The sequence below is a fragment of the Dermochelys coriacea genome, chromosome 1 (genome assembly GCF_009764565.3).
Source record: "Dermochelys coriacea isolate rDerCor1 chromosome 1, rDerCor1.pri.v4, whole genome shotgun sequence".
NCBI lineage: Eukaryota > Metazoa > Chordata > Testudines > Dermochelyidae > Dermochelys > Dermochelys coriacea.
The window spans coordinates 39,405,772-39,423,196 of NC_050068.2; the positions used below are offsets into that span (position 1 = coordinate 39,405,772).

The 17,425-nt window shown below is 42.5% G+C and overlaps 1 protein-coding gene across 33 annotated transcripts in view; it reads left to right on the top strand.

Annotated features, from left to right (window-relative positions):
- Positions 1 to 17,425, top strand: part of ZMYM2 (zinc finger MYM-type containing 2) — a 190,509-nt gene that overhangs the window by 161,547 nt on the left and 11,537 nt on the right. For 30 of the 33 annotated variants that reach the window (XM_043504246.1, XM_043504261.1, XM_038420584.2 and 27 more), the window contains 3 exons: positions 6,231 to 6,325; positions 13,559 to 13,727; positions 14,994 to 15,145. In XM_043504246.1, the coding sequence (XP_043360181.1) occupies positions 6,231 to 6,325; positions 13,559 to 13,727; positions 14,994 to 15,145 (416 nt within the window). The remainder of the gene's footprint in view (positions 1 to 6,230; positions 6,326 to 13,558; positions 13,728 to 14,993; positions 15,146 to 17,425) is intronic. The other 3 variants (XM_043504249.1, XM_043504262.1, XM_043504263.1) reach the window with 1 other exon arrangement.

A 17,425-nucleotide genomic window follows, 5' to 3' on the forward strand; every position in this document is an offset into this window, starting at 1 on the left:
TCATAAACCATTTGTTGCCATAGCAGAGAGAATTCAGGGGCAGGCCATCTCCAGTCAGAGAATCTCAAAGTGGGTCTCAGGGTGCATTACACTCTATGAATTGTTAGGGCAATCCTAACCAAGCGGGATATGGGCCCATTCCACGAGAGTGCAATCATCGACTATGGCCATGTTCCATGAAGTGGCCCCTATGGACATATGTAAGGCAGCCACATGGAGTTTAGTACATACCTTTTCTTATTATGTGCTAGTCATTCTGTGCCAGAAGCTTTCTTTGATGTGGCGGTCCACTGTTCTGTCTTCCTCATCACAACCTCCTCCTATCTAGGTACTGCTTGTTAATCACTCTCAGTGGAATACAGTAGGGACCATCACTCGAAGAAGAAGGGGAGGTTACTTACCTGTAACTGGAGGTTCTTTGAGATGTATGGTCCCTAGCTGTATTCCAATCCCGTCCTCCTTCCCCTCTGAGCGGATCTGGTCAATTTTTTTGGTGGAGGACCCAGAGATTCTACTATTTTGAAAAGCTCTGGCTCTGGGCTCATGACGCATGCACATAATCCTCAGTGGAATACAGATAGGAACCATGCATCTCAAAGAACCTCCAGTTACAGGTAAGTAACCTCATTTCCCTCTTTAGTCATCTCTTTTCTAAACTGAACAGTTCCAGTTTTTTTAATCTCTCCTCGTATGAAAGCTGTTCCATTCCCCATATCATTTCTTTGTTCTGCCTTTTCCAATTCTAATATATCTTTTGAGATGGGGTGACCAGAACTACACTTGGTATTCAAAATGCAGGTGTACAATGGCTTTATATAGTGGCATGATGATATTTTCAGTTTTATTATCTATCCCTTTCTTAATGGTTTTTAGCATTCTGTTAACTTTTTTGACTGCCGTTGCACATTGAGCAGATGTTTTCAGAGAGCTGTCCACAATGACCAAGTTCTCTTTCTTGAGTGGTAATAGCTAATTTAGACCCCATCATTTTGTATGTCATCCCTTTACATTTTACTGTCTTCCTTCTTTGGGTGGTTGGTTCATAGAATATCAGGGTTGGAAGGGAGCTCAGGAGCTCATCTAGTCCAACCCCCTGCTCAAAGCAGGACCAATCCCCAACTAAATCATCCCAGCCAAGGGTTTGTCAAGCCTGACCTTAAAAACTTCTAAGGAAGGAGATTCCACCACCTCCCTAGGTAACCCATTCCAGTGCTTCACCACTCTCCTAGTGAAAAAGTTTTTCCTAATATCCAACCTAAACCTCCCCCACTGCAACTTGAGACCATTACTCCTTGTTCTGTTGTCTGCTACCACTGAGAACAGTCTAGATCCATTGTCTTTGGAACCCCCTTTCAGGTAGTTGAAAGCAGCTATCAAATCCCCCCTCATTCTTCTCTTCCGCAGACTAAACCATACCGGTTCCCTCAGCCTCTCCTCATAAGACACGTATTCCAGTCCCGTAATCATTTTTGTTGCGCTCCGCTGGATGCTTTCCAATTTTTCCACATCCTTCTTGTAGTGTGGGGCCCAAAACTGGACACAGTACTCCAGATGAGGCCTCACCAATGGAGGGGAATAGAGGGGAATGATCATGTCCCTCCATCTGCTGGCAATGCCCCTACTTATACAGCCCAAAATGCCATTAACCTTGTTGGCAATAAAGGCACACTGTTGACTCATATCCAGCTTCTTGTCCACTGTAACCCATAGATCCTTTTCTGCAGAACTGCTGCCTAGCCATTCGGTCCCTAGTCTGTAGCGGTGCATGGGATTCTTCCGTCCTAAGTGCAGGACTCTGCACTTGTCCTTGTTGAACCTCATCAGATTTCTTTTGGCCCAATCCTCTAATTTGTCTAGGTCCCTCTGTAGCTTATCCCTACCCTCCAGAGTATCTATCTCTCCTCCCAGTTTAGTGTCATCTGCAAACTTGCTGAGGGTGCAATCCATGCCATCCTCCAGATCATTAATGAAGATATTGAAAAATCCCTTTTGGGGCACTCCGCTTGATACCGGCTGGCAACTAGATATCGAGCCACTGATCACTACCCACTGAGCCCGACAATCTAGCCAGCTTTCTATCCACCTTATAGTCCATTCATTCAGCCCATACTTCTTTAACTTGCTAGCAAGAATACTGTGGGAGACCGTGTCAAAAGCTTCGCTAAAGTCAAGGAATAACAGGTGCACTGCTTTCTCCTCATCCGCAGAGCCAGTTATCTCATCATAGAAGGCAATTAGTCAGGCATGACTTGCCCTTGGTGAATCCTTGCTGACTGTTCCTGATCACTTTCCTCTAAGTGCTTCAGAATTGATTCCTTGAGGACCTGCTCCATGATTTTTCCAGGGACTGAGGTGAGGCTGATTCTCCTGTAGTTCCCCAGATCCTCCTCCTTCCCTTTTTTTAAAGATGGGCAATACATTAGTCTTTTTCCACTCGTCCAGGACTTCCCCCGATCGCCAGAAGTTTTCAAAGATAATGGCCAATGGCTCTGCAGTCACATCCGCCATCTCCTTTAGCACTCTTGGATACATCACATCCAGCCCCATGGACTTGTGCTCGTCCAGCTTTTCTAAATAGTCCCAAACCACTTCTTTCAGCTTCAGCAGACTGAGGCTATAGAGTGAGTTCCTCATCCTTTGAAAGAAACTTTTCCAAATAGAGCACTGTAGTCTGGCTCCTGTAAGGAGTGGGTCTTAGACAAAAGAAGGTACGTGCACCATTTGGGTTTGAGAGTGGACTTGGGGAAAGCATTCTTAAGGCTGCCTTAGGGACTCTGGACACACCCTGGCTCACATTGTGGAAAACTAAAATGAAACATCCTCTATATTGTCAGATGCTTGACCAAGAAAGATGCACCTTGTACTCAGACCTGCTCAACCTCTCCATAGCACCCCCAGTCATGCTTCCAGTCATCTCAGATTTTCTGGCTCAGAATGGAGGTGAGATGCTGCAACCAAACCTCCACTCTATCTATCTAACCATGTGGATGCTTTCTGGTTGACTCAAGCAGAGAGGTCCTGCTCGCTAGAAGTGCAGGAGGTATGATAAACAGCATGTAGGAGTTAACAAGGACAACTTATCTTTTGAAATGGATGAGATTCTCCAGCTAGGGCCACGGGTGTCATATTCCTCCTGTTCAGAGAAGCATCCAAGATTATGCGCTGGAGTACCTATGTCAATTAAAGCAAGTGAGTGTTTCCTAAGGCCCATGGCAGTGCACCTAGTGGCGATATCAGTTGACCATCCATCTGTTGATTGACCAGTCCTTTGTATTCTTACACCCAATGGCAAAGAGATTCCTGAAAGGCGTGTCTAGACTCTTTCCACCACTTAAGGACCTTAATCTGGTCCTCCCTGGGCTAGTGGAAGCCCTTTAGGGCAACGAGCCTGTTGCCAGTGGCTCAATCTCACCATAAAAGTTGACAGTCACATCAGCCAGGAGGGTTGGAGAGACTCGGGCATTAATGGTGGGACTCTCCAGATACCATTATATACTAGCATGTGAGGACAATGAAGCCCCACCCAAGATTCCTGCCAAAAGTAGCAATGGAATTCCACATCAGTGAGACCATCAGCCTACCTGTGTTCTTCCTGAAGCGTCATGCAGGGAGAGTGAAACAGAGTTTGCACACGCTGGATGTGCAAGGGGCGCTGCTATATTACTTGGACAGGGTCAAGCCCTTCCAGAAATCACCTAGGCTCCTCTTTTGCTTATAGGGAACGCTTTATGGGTCAAGCAGTATCCACCCAGAGACTATCTGTCTGGAGCATCACACCATGCTTTTGACTTGCAGGGATGCTACTTCCATACAAAGTGTTAGCGCATTCCTCCATATACAATCTCTATCAGTGGCTTCTTTGGTGTGCCTTTCCATCAGGGACATCTGCCACACATTTATTAAGCATTACACACTGGTGTAGGTGACCAGGGATGAGGCTAGGTTTGACAGGACTGTAAGGACTACTGTTTGGAAGTCACCTGCTGTGGAATATAACGGACTATCACTCATAATAAAAAATGAGGTTACTTACCTGTACAGTAACTGATTTTCTTTGAGATGTGTAGTCTGTATATATATTCCACAACCCACCCGCTGTTACTACTACTTGGGAATTCTCCAAGCCCTGAGCTCTGAAGGTGGTGAAGGAACTGAGGGTGATGAGGAGGTTCCAGCCTTTATACCCTCACTGGAATGCTTTAGAGTGTAAGGCTTCAGGCACTGCCACACAGATGCTGCACACTAGAAAGTTTTCTGGCACATGCACGGCCCCTGCAATCACAAGCTGGGGAATATGATATGGACTGCACATCTTGAAGAATATTAGTGACTGAACAGCTGAGTAATCCTTTCCTTGGATGTGTGGCATAAGGCCGTTCAGCCTCCCTCTGAACTCAGTCAGTGCTTGGTCGTTAAAAGAAGGCTGACTTCCCCTTTAATATTAAAAGTCAATAAAATTAGTCTGCAGCTTTAAATCCAGTCTGTCTTCGTTTTGCTGTGTCCCCTGATCAAAAATTGGTGGCTGCTTTCCACTTCTCGGGGGTTAATCAGAGATGCAGTATTGGGGCCTGACCTTGTAATTAATCATTTGTATTACCATCACTACTAGAAGCTCTAATTACAGACCAGATCCCATTGTGTTAGGTGCTTTACAAACACAGCACAAAAAGACTGTGCCTGCTCCAAAAAGGCAATCTAAGACTTAGAAATGTTAACTTTACATTTTGTTATAAACAAAAATAAATGAACAAAGTACATTTTGTAATGTCACCCTAATTTGGTTTTTTTTTTTTTTTTTTTTTTGCTGTTTATTCTCTAAGGGTATGTCTACACAGCAGCTAGATACTCCACAGCTCGAGCCCTGTGAACCTGAGTCGGCTGGCACAGGCCAGCCGCAGGTGTCTAGTTGATGTGTAGAAATACCATTATTTGTTAATTCACACAATGGGATCACAGGGCTGATCCAAAGTTTACATAGGTGAAAGAAAAACTGCAAAGTGATGTGTTAGGCGCCCCTCTCAATAAAACATAAGAATGGCCATACTGGGTCAGACCAATGGTCCACTTACCCTAGTATCCTCTCTTCCAACAGGCCGGTGCCAGTTGCTTCAGAGGTAATGAATGAAACGGCAGTTTATCAAGTGATCCATACTCCATCGTCCAATCCCATGGGGTCAGGGATGTCCAGAGCATAGGGTTGCATCCCTGACCGTCTTGGCTAACAGCCATTGATGGCATTTTCCTCCATGAACATATCTAATTCTTTTCTGAATCCTGTTACACTTTTGGCCTTCACAACATCCTCTAGCAATGAGTTCCACAAATTGACTGTGTTGTGTGAAGAAGTACTTCCTTGTATTTGTTTTAAACCTGTTGCCTATTAATTTCAGCAGGTGAACTCTGGTTCTTGTGTTATTGAAAGAGTAATTGTTGAACAGCACTTGTCCCAGTACAGATTCTTGGGGAACCTTGCTATTTACCTCTCTCTTCTATGAAAACTGACCTTTTATTCCTGCCCTTGGTTTCCTGTCTTTTAACTAGTTACTGATCCATGAGAGGAATTTCCCTCTTATCCCATGACTGTGTACTTTATGTAAGAGCCTTTGGTGAAGGACATTGTCAAAGGCTTTCTGAAAGTCCAAGTACACAATATCCACCGGATCAGCCATATCCACATGTTTGTTGATACCCTCAAAGAGTTCTAACGAATTGGCGAGGCATGATTTCCCTTTACAAAAGCAGCGTTGACTCTTTCTCAACATAGTGTGTTCATCTGTAGGTCTGATAAATCTGTCTTTACTATCATTTTAACCAGTTTGCCTTGTTCTAAAGTTAGACTTACTGGCTTGTAATTGCCAGGATCATCTCTGGAGCAGTTTTAAAAAATTGGCGTTACATTAGCTATCCGCCAGTCATCTGATACAGAGATAGATTTATGTGATAGGTTACATATCACAGTTAGTAGCCTTACACCATGTAACAGACCACTTGAAAATTTTTTTCGTCATTAAATTGCTTTTGAAATTGGTATTTCATATAAAATATCAAAACAAAATGAATTGCCTCTTCTGAAATTCCACACTTGGTCCTGCAACAAATGTTAGCAGAACATTATCATCAGTGTACTCTAATAGACTCCTTGTATTAATGCAGATTTATGTAATTCATAACCTTGGATCATGTAATCTCTCAGAAGTTTTATGAAACTTAAGTTTCTAATATATTTGCAGCGGCTGAGGAGCTTGATACAGAAAATGAATTTTTGCTGCCTCTTGTCTTTGGGGAAGAATATGAAGAACAGCCAAGACCTCGATCCAAAAAGAAGGTAATAGATCATGTGATTCAAATACAAAAAAACTTTGTACACTGCAGGTTGACTAAATTTTAGATCACTGTGAAAACTGAAGTTATTGCTAATTAAAATATTAATATGTTTAATTGCTTTGGAATGAAATAGTGCACTTGTTCAAGTAGTAAAATTAATTCAGTGCCATGCAATTAATTCAGTGTAATACTTACTCCAGACTTGTCATTGGGCAGAGTGAGTAAGAGAGTGGTTACCAGTTAATTTCTGGGGTTTAATCCCATCTTTGCCACTGATTTGCATAGCTTTGTGTACTGCTGCCTTAGTTCCCCTACTTGTAAAATGGAAATACTAAATCACTGGTGGCCAAACTTACTGACTCTCCAAGAAATTCCATTGAGCGTAGAGATTCCATTTTCTTTGCTCAGCCAATTATATAAATGAATTAGCTTACTAGAGCAGCCGCTATAAGTAACAATTATAAATATTTTTCAATCGCTCAAAATTTTCCCAGACTTCATTTCCATTCTGAAATTTTCCAGGTTTGAGGGCTGACCAAGTTTGATTTTTGGTTGTTGAAAATCTGAGCAAAAACAGTTCTGACGATTTTGAGTGAGAGTCGGGAGAAAATATTTTCCCTCCCTATTTTTTTGCAAGTATGATATGTTTTTAAAAAAATGCTGCTGCATTTAACAGTTCTAAAGATAATGGTTGGTTGGGTACAGAAACATTGAAATTTGGATCGAAAAAACCCTCACTGAGAAGTGCCTTTGAGTGTTCTGGTGAACATTGGTTTTGATTAGCAGTTAAGATTTGTGAAAAATTGTTCTTAGCAGATGCACAGTATGTTTTGCAGAATTTTTTTTTTTTTTTTTTTGCTAAGCTCATAAAGTGCAAAACTAAGACTGCTCTGTTCATGTGTGCATGAGAGAAGAATTTAGTAAAAGTCCCCGTGTATCTTGTAAATCATATGGGGCCATTGAGATTGTTTGCTTGTCTCTTCTTAAGAAGGTGCAGTGTTTAGGTTGCTCTTTTCCTAGCCTCCTTCTTAGAGTAGTATCCCTATGGGTGCTCCACTCCAGGTATGTTTGCGTCCCTGCACTGCCGATCGGAGAACTTTGGTAGCAGTGTCCATTTGGCCTGCACATGCACTGTCCACCCTCCCCATGTTCTGCTTTGAGGCTAAGCAGCACTCACGGGCGAACGCCTCACAGTTCCTTTTCAACACCCCCGGCCAGAGATGAAGCTATTAGCAGTCCATTTTTTCAGATTATCTCTCTCTTAGCCCTTCTATAGTTAGTTAATACTTTTCTCTTAGTTCTAGAGCTTTCTTTACTTTCTCTTTCTTAACATCTAAGGACTATGGGTCAAAGAAAACAACCATGGACCCCCTCACTTAAGGCTTCAAAAAAGAGAGCTGTGAGCCCTGAGCTAGCTGAAAAAGATCACTGGCACATTTGGTATCATCAGTACAGAGATAGTCCAGATGGTACCCATAGCCCTCGAGGGTCTGAAGTGGCAGGTACCACTGATGTGCCTAAAGACCTGGTGGGCATAGGCACCGAAGCAACGGTACCAACGGATAAGGGCAAGGACAGAGACTGTGCCACCACTAAGAAGACACTGCCAGTATGAGCAGTACCATTGGCACCATCAACAGCAAGCCATCCAGCCTTGGAGCACTCGGTATGGCCAAGATCCCCAATACTCAGTGCCGCCGGCTCCCCGACAACTGGTTAGGCACTGGTTAGGTCTGCACCACAGGAATTCAGACACTCTAGAGAACTCATGGTATCTGACATACCAGAGTCTCCCTTGTTTGGTACCAGGGCTCTGATACCAAGTTTACTTTGGGCACCAGAATCTTCACTAGCACTGTATCATGCACCTCCAGTCTCCTGTGATGAATCAGATAGTGAGCAGGAGGAGGTTGTCTCTCACTCTTATAGTGCTCGCTATCAACCTGGGCCCCCTCAGTCATACCCTCCACCTGCTCCTCAACCATGGTGCCCATGGCTAGCCATACCACAACCACCAAGACCTTTTTCACTTCACCAGTGGCTCTACTGGGATCCTTGGCTAGCGTACAGACTACATGCCTCCCAAGCATACAGCATGACCCACCGTGAGCCTTTTAGGCGCTCTCCCTGAGCCATGATATCCAGAGCCTCCGATATCATGGAGGAACAATTAGGAGGGTGGATTCGAGGGGGAAGTCACACCACAGACGAACATCTCTTTCTCCTCCCCAGATGAGGCAGTGATGCCCCTTCCACCATCTCTAGCCGACGAGTTCAGGTATTTCAAGATCTAGCTAAAAGGGTGGCTGACACACTGCAGATACCTCTTGAGGTAAAAGGCACCTATTATAAGCTCTTCTTCCAGAATAACCCTCCCCATCAGCAAGGCCCTTCTGGACTCGGCCAAGCTTATGTCGAAAATTCCAGCACTGATCATACCCACCTGCAAATGGGCTGTTAAAAAAAAAAAATTACATCCCAGCTAGGGATACGGAATTTCTTTTTTCCCATTCCCCCTCCTTCCCCAATTCTGTTGTTGTGGACACTGCAGACTCCTGGGGTCTTCAACACCAAGTGAGGTTGACCTTCTATGATAGGGATTGGAAGCGCTTCGACCTATTTGGGAGAAAGGCCTATTCCTCCACCACACTGCAATTCAGAATTGCAAACTATCAAGCTCTGACAGCAAAATACGCCTATGTCTATTATACCAAGTGTTCCAATCAGCGCTTGATGCAACCAATACAGCAGCCTGGTTCATCTCTACAGCAGGAGTTATGCAGCTAGCACCCTAGTTGCATCTATCTGACTTCCCTAAAGAAGTGCAGGTTACTGTAGAGGACCTTCCCTTCAAAGGCACCAGATTGTTTGCCAAGAAGGCTGACATGTCCCTCCATACACTTAAAGTCTCCAGGGCCACCCTCCGGTCATTTAGTCTGCAGCCTCAGGCATAAATCCCGCACTCCACATTTTCCAACTCAACACTGTCATGAGCCTCAAATGAAAAATCCAGATTTTCCAAATGTAAACCATCAAGTCCCAGTCTTCCTTGTTACAAACATCCACCTCAAAACATCAGTTTTGACATCTTGGTTGGGTCACTGACAGACCACTCCCCTCAACACCAACTTCAACTGACCAACCTTTTGCCCGCATCTGGGTACCATCTTTCTTCATTCCACAACATTGGGAATGAATAACATCTGACCAAAGGATCCTGTAAATCATCCACAGTGGGTACTCTATCCATGTCACCTTCCCCCAGCACCCTTCCCTGTCCCTCTTCAGGGACCCTTCTTGCAAGAGGTTATTACGATGAGAAACAGATCTCCTCCTCCTCCATCTAGGAGCCATAGAACCTGTACCTCTAGGTCTACAAGGAAAAGGATTTTACTCTTGTTATTTCATGATACCCAAGAAGAAGGGAAGTGGGAGACCCATACTGGGCCTCAGAGCACTGAATTTGTCAAAGCTCAAAAATTCAGGTTGGTCACACTAGCAGCTATTATTCCATCTTTGGAACAGGGAAATTGGTTTTCAGCTCTCAACCTGCAGGATGCCTATTACCACATATCGATCCTACTTTCTTATAGACGATTTCTCAGATTTAGGCTATGTCTATACTAGAGAGCTTACAGTGGCACAGCTGTACTGATGTAGCTGCACCACTATAAGATCTCCCATGTACCTGCTCTATGCTCTCCACTTCCTTCCACTAATCAAGGGTACACACACATGAGCCTTGACAGACAACACTGCTTGTGTGTACCACATAAATCGACATGGAGGTGCCAGATCATCCTCCTTTTGCGAGGAAGCACTAAAGCTATGGAACCGGTCCATTTCCCACAGCTTTATACTGTCAGAGGCCTACCTTCCAGGAGTACAAAACTCGATAGTGGACCGTCTCAGTTGCAAGTTCCCACATGATCACAAATGGGAGATAAACTCAGCAGTACTGCACATACTGTTCAGGAGGTGGGGGGAACTGACTACAGAACTGTTCACCACTTACTTGAACGGTGTCCACACTACTGCTCTAGGGCAGGAATAGGACACTCGTTGGGGGATGCTTTCTTCCTTCTGTGGAACAGGGACCTTCTCTACACCTTTTCCCCCATTCCTCTTACTGTTGAAAGTCCTGTTAAAAAATAGAGAGCAAACATCATACTGATTACTCCCATCTGGCCAAGACAGATGTTTGTACCCTTCCTGTCACAACTGGCGACATACCCTCTGATCTCTCTCTCCAACCCACTCCATGCCTCCTCTCACAGAACAAAGGACACACACTTCATCCCAATCTGCAGATACCCCAACTCAAGGCCTTGCTCCGTCATGGTTCCAGCATATAGAAAGATCCTACTCTGAGGAGGTACAGGAAGTGTTTTTACACAGTAAAAAATGGACTACCAGTCATACTTACCTGCAAAAGTGGACCAGGTTTCAGGTCTGGGGTGATTCCAGGTAAATTTCCCTGACATCTGCTAATCTTCCAGTGGTCTTAAATTATATACTGACTCCCAAGAAATCAGGACTAGCTTTCATTTCAAAGTTCACCTAGCGGCCATAGTCACAAAATGATTCCTTGAGGTATAGTGAACCTTTTTCCCCAACCCAGACATCCTACCCCAACATGGGACCTAAACCTGTACTAAAGAGCCTAAATAGACCGCCCTTTGACCCCCATGGCTACTTGTTTACTCTCATATCTGTAGATGAAGACAGCCTTTCTGGTGGCGATCACCTTGGCAAGACCGCACCCCAGGTTCATTCCCAAGGTGACCTTGTCTTTTCACCTAAACTGATTCACTATCTGACTGTTTACCCTAAACCTCACCGTGATAACAGGGAGCCTATTCTGTACACACTAAACACTAGGAGAGCCCTGACTTTTTATCTGGACAGGACAAAGGCCTTTAGGAAATCTCTTAAGCTCTTGCTTTTCATTGCAGAGGTCTAAAGGTGCAGCAATATTGGTCCAGAGATTCTCCAAATGGGTTTCAAACTGTATCAAACACTGCTATGAGGTTCTCAACGTAATATCTCCATCTGGAATCCACATCCACACACTTCCCACATTCATTTTCTCTTTTGTTGCCTTCCTCAAGAACGTACCTGTAGAAATCTGTAGAGCAGCAACCTGGGCATCTGCACGTACCTTCGCAGAGCACTATGTGATTACTGGGGACTCTGCTTCTGACGCTGTCTTCAGCTCCGAAGTATTGTCATCCATAACAGACTCGACTCCGTAGCCCCAGCCTCCCATTGGAGATGCTCCTTGGGAGTCATCGACAGTGGAGCATTCCTAGGAACACTACTCAGAGAAGTAGAGGAAGTTACTCCCCTTGTGCAATAACTAATGATGGTTCTTCGAGGGGGTATCCCTATGGGTGCTCCACTACCCACCCTCCTCCCCTGTATTTCGGACTTCTTGTCAGGGACTCAGCAATAGAGAAGGAACGGAGGGGGGTTCACTCATGCACGCTGGTTAGCCTCGTAGCAGAGCATGAGGCGAGGGACAGCATATGTGTGGGCCGAATGGACACTGTCAGAGCTCTCTGATCGGCAGTACAGGGACTCAAGCGCACTTACAATGGAGCACCCAGAGGGGGACACATCTCGAAGAACAATTTTCCTGCACAAGGTAAGTGACTTCCTCTTTTCTGAGCAGCCTTATATATGGCACACACTTTGATGCTTTGCTAGGCAAATAGTTACTGTTGTTGATGCTGTTCTTTGAGCCTGCCCTATAGATGCACTGTCACATGTTTTAACTCCTGTCCTAGAGATTTTGGGATGGTACCTCAGAACTGTCCCATGCCTATACCTGTCAATCTCAAAAAGTTATAAAATGGGACATTTGTGGGGAAATAGGGAAATGCATTATGAGCATTAAATCCACTTTTTGGAGGGAGAGATTTGGAAGAATATGGTAAAAACATTACTAAAGAAATAGCACCAGCTTCCTTTTATTGGGAAAGATGTCATGTATACCTACTATCGCCAGTCTATAGAAGGAAGATCCTCAGACTTGTAACTATGTAAGATTTGGCATCCTTTTCTCTAAGGCCATAAGTTTTTAGTGAAGATGCACTACTTTATCTGACAATCCTACTCTTAAAATAACTGAAACAGAGTGTATAATATTAATAAATACTCCTAAAGAAATGTCCTTACATGTATGCTACTAGTAACATCCTGATCATTAAAGTGTTGGCTTTCGTTGTTTATGCTCTTCATACCCATTTTTGCACTTCACTAGTTTAGGCACTGAAAATAGATTGGTCAGATTCTTTTGTTCATAGTCTGTTTCCAGTCAGGTTTCAGAGTAGCAGCCGTGTTAGTCTGTATTCGCAAAAAGAAAAGGAGTACTTGTGGCACCTTAGAGACTAACCAATTTATTTGAGCATAAGCTTTCGTGATGAAGTGAGGTGTAGCTCACAAAAGCTTATGCTCAAATAAATTTGTTAGTCTCTAAGGTGCCACAAGTACTCACTTTCTTTTTGTTTCCAGGCAGTTTCCCCTTGGGGCACACAGGCACCAGCACAAATATGCAGTGTTTAGATTACAAGAACTGTATCTAGCAAACTGTTTCATAGCATTTTTTTTAAATGATGAAGAAAATTCTATTAATATTAGGGTTTCTTAAGCCTTCTTTATATTTTGCTTACTAAATTTAAATGTGGGGCCTGCAAAAGCTGGAATTGTTCTTTCGGTATCTAGTATATTTTCAAAAGGAGTCAGTTCAACCTCCCTGTTTTTGGGTGTGGTTTGCAAAATGAACGATGGACTAAGCTTTTAGTTGCACTTCTACCTTCCTGATTTGCATACTTACAAAATGAGGACTTGAAAATTAATCCTATAATCTTAACTCTGTGAACTGTGGTGCCAGGGGTGTGTGTGTGTTAGTGTTTCTAATGCAACAGCTTCTTTATAATAAAAAAAGCCCATCTAACTTCATCTATCTTAGATACCACTTTGTTAGGTGTCTTAGAAGTACTTGTCAGCACAAGTAGAACTGTTCTTGGAAGTGTCTTCAGTATAAGGACCCACCTACTGACTCTAGTTGAATGAAACAAATATTGCTACTTCAGTTTTATAATTCAAAATCTGGCTGGCAGTTTGTTATAGTTTGCTTAGTTTCTGTGTTTTTAGATAAGGGTAATATTACTGACGGTAAGTTAGAACAGTTTAATAAGCAGTAATATTTACAGATTTATTTCAATGACAGGGAGTGAAGAGAAAAGCAGTGTCAGAATACCAGTCTCATGATGATAGCTCTGAGAATTCAGAGTGTAGTTTTCCTTTCAAATATGCATATGGTGTTAATGCGTGGAAACACTGGGTAAAAACTAGGAGTCTAGATGAAGATCTGCCAGTATTAGAGGAACTGAAATCAAGTAAGTATTGCCCACATATTTGTAATTCATTTTTATTTTTATAAGAACTTTTATATTTTCATGAACTCTTCACCTTTTATAAACGAATTCTTAATATAAAATATTAATTAGTGTTTTCAAGTTTTAATTGAATCCTGTGTACACCAGGATTATTTATTTCTGAAAATGACTGCTTAACTCTTTTTCCAAGTTCTCACAAACATGGCTTTTTCCTAAAGATACCTTCTGCACTAGATTCTGAGTCCTGGGTCTTGTGCTCCTGGTGTGAAACAGGATGGACCACCCTAGCTGTCAGCATTTAGTGTGGCCCCTTAGTTTTCTAGCAGCCCACTCATTCTTCTTATCTTTTAGCCAGCCCCAGAGTTCACAGCTTAAGAGGTCTTTAGCTGGGAACGGAGTTGGCAGTGTACAGATTCTAACCTGTACCTGAATGTGGGGTTCTGCTCAATTGGGCTTCGGAGCTATGGAATGCAGGTGCCCTTCCTGCAAGGCTCTTCTGGTTTCCGCATTTACTTTGGCCCCTGGGGCCACTAATCTCCTCTTCTTCTTGTCTCTCATGTGCCTTAGCATAGCCATATACACACCAGAAATGCAGCTATTCTTTCTGAAACCTCCCTCCCGCACTCCTTGTATTTGAATTAATACCTTGGGCTATTGTCTTATTCCACCTTTTCCTCAGCCTGGCATGACAGTAAATTCTCCATGGTGGGTGATATGCTTCCCATCATGGCACAGTGCAGTGTAGTCAATTAACATAGCCTTGAATCTGGTGGCTTTGCTGCGGAATTTTGGTCAAATATACCAGTTACAACACTGGAACTCACTTATTAGTCTGCGCAGAGAATATCTAAACCAGTAGTTCTCAACCAGGGGTCGGGGCAGGTTTCGGGGGGCCTCCAAGCAGGGCCAGCATTAGACTCACTGGAGCCCAGGGCCAAAAGCTGAAGCCCCACCGTATGGGGCTGAAGCCCAGGACCCTGAGCCCTGCCACTTGGGGCTGAAGCCTGAGCAATGTAATTTGTGGGGGCCCCTGTGGCATGGGGCACCAGGCAGTTGCCTAACGTCCTAACCCCTAACGCCAGCCCTGGCTTTTATATGCAGCAAACCAGTTATTGTGGCACAGGTGGGCCGTGGAGTTTTTATAGAATGTTGGGGGTCCTCAGAAAGAAAAAGGTTGAGAACCTCTGATCTAAACCATTTCCCTCCCATAACAAGTAATGTTAATGTTGTTGTGTAATGTTAATTTGTTTTATCTTTATTTTACAGCAAAGTCTGTGAAATTAAAGGAAGATCTGCTATTGCATACTGTAGCTGAGCTAAACTATGGCTTGGCACGTTTTGTCAATGAAATTCGAAGACCAAATGGAGAGAACTATACACCTGACAGCATCTATTATCTGTGTCTTGGGATTCAGGAGGTTAGTAATCTAGAAGATGCAGTAGACTATGGAGCTGATGATTTGACTCTGTGTTATGCTTTAATGAAAGAATGGGGATAAGAAAATGTGGATTTATTGGTTAATAAGTGGCTAGGAGGCATTATGAACATAGAAGCTGTGTTAATTTGGAATGCAGAGAGATATAAATTACATAATGGAAAGGTGTGTGTTTTGATGATGAACTACGAACACATCTGGAAATGTGAAAGAAAGGTGGTGCAACATGATACTTTTAAACCTTGTGCTAAATGAAGGTAAGGAATGAGTTGCCTTACATTCACTTGTGTCTGACAAAAACAATTTTTCAAGTGTTGAAATTTGTGTGGATTGCCTAAGATGATTTAATGATAAAGAAGAATGAAATAGTTAACTGTATCTACACAGAAAATGAGAATTTTCACAAACTCTGATAGTATCATTGATCACGATAATGATGACTAATTTTTTATTAGTGGATGGAGGGGACAGCTGTGTGGTGGAGTGCTTATTGGGCAGAGCTGCCTTTGCTGAATACTGAGCACTATTGTTAGCCTACCTTATTTTGTGGAATGTAAAAAGGTTTAATAGTTAAACAAATTGATTTAAAATTCTGTCATACTTCAGATCAGAAAAGAGTCACTATAATTCCATTGCAGATAAACACAGTAAAAGACCATTAGATTCTTAGATAAAGAAGGTGTTCCGTAACATTTATCTTTGACATAGAGCGGCATCTCACTTTTATTTTCTCTTTGTGGTGCAGAAAGCAGTCTTTAGATTAAACATTCTAAATTCCGAGCTGAAAACGGTAAGGCTGAATGAAAATTTCAATCAGTCCAAACCTCATTTATATATGTGTCTTAATATAGAGCACCAGCTCTTCTTTAACCAGCTCTCACCGTAGCTAAATTTTCTCATTGTTAAGGGAAGGGACTGGAATCAATAATGAATCCCTTAAACAATCAAAAATATTTTAAGAAATTCTTCTCCAACTATTTAGTTTCTAGTGGGAGCTAGTTGATAACTTTCCAAATATCTACCACAAAGAAAGACAACATCCTTTTATTTGGCAAAATATACAACATGTTTAAGAATATGTAGTTTAATCTCAGGTAGCTTTCCACCACTGTCCTTGCATGATCTTCTATCACTCTGACATCAGAACTTCTTATTAAATTTTTTAAAAAACCAGATATACAGTACTGAAAAATAAGCCATCTGCTTATAAAATAGTGCTCTCCCAATAGCTCCCCAAAATGCTCTTTTATCTCCTCTACTCGGCCTATTTTTCTGGTGCAAATATTAGGCATATGTTTAATGTTAAGTTTATAGTAAGTGCTTTGTCTTGCATGGACATGAATATCAGGCATCCTAATTCAAAAATAATATATTGTGACACTGGACTAGCATTCTTCATTGATCATGCCATTGAAACTATTGTTTGTATTTGTGTTTCATATTTTAATTGAGATAGTGCCCATAGGTCCCAATGGGGTTTAGGGCCCAGTTGTGCTAGATGCTGTTCAAACACATAGGAAGACATGGTCTCTGTACTAAAGAGCTTACAGTCCACAAAGACAAAAATGAATTGGGGATTAGAGGATATACACACACGAGCAGTCAGGGTGACAGCAAGTACACATTTTATTAATGGCAGATTTTGTGCATTTTAAGGAAGGTATCCTCAGGTGTTTTTCCCCCTTCCCTACAAGCAGAAGCAGATTCAGACTTTCTCCTGGGGCCTAGCAATGAGAATATTTTTAACTTACAATGTACTAAATTTGATCCCATTGTCCCTATGTGGAACAAAACACAACTCAATTCTTAGGTCATTACATCCCTTCCTCCTAGCTGACGACCCTAGACTGGAATCCGTGGAATGGAGAATAAATATAACTTCCAGGAAAACTGTTAAAGGACTTAAGCAGAAGGGGCGTTGGTAAGTTAGGAAGGCTTTTGTCAGATATTAGTTAAAGGATTTTGCTAGTAATAAAACAAAATTAATATGAAAAAAAACCCTCAGACTTGTATATTCAAATAAACCAGATAACTACTCTATGGAGGAAAACTAAATTGAGAGATCAGTATATTAGGGAAAATTATGATTGCAACAAATTTTACCAGAAGAAAAGTGTGTGCTCTTTTCAGATCAAAGGAGTAACAAAGGAAGAAGAAAGCTGAGAAATTATCCAGACAGGCAAAAAAAAAACAAAAATAACCCTAATGAATTGAGAACAGTATTAAGCCTTCACTCAGATACAGTGGAAATTCCCATGGCTT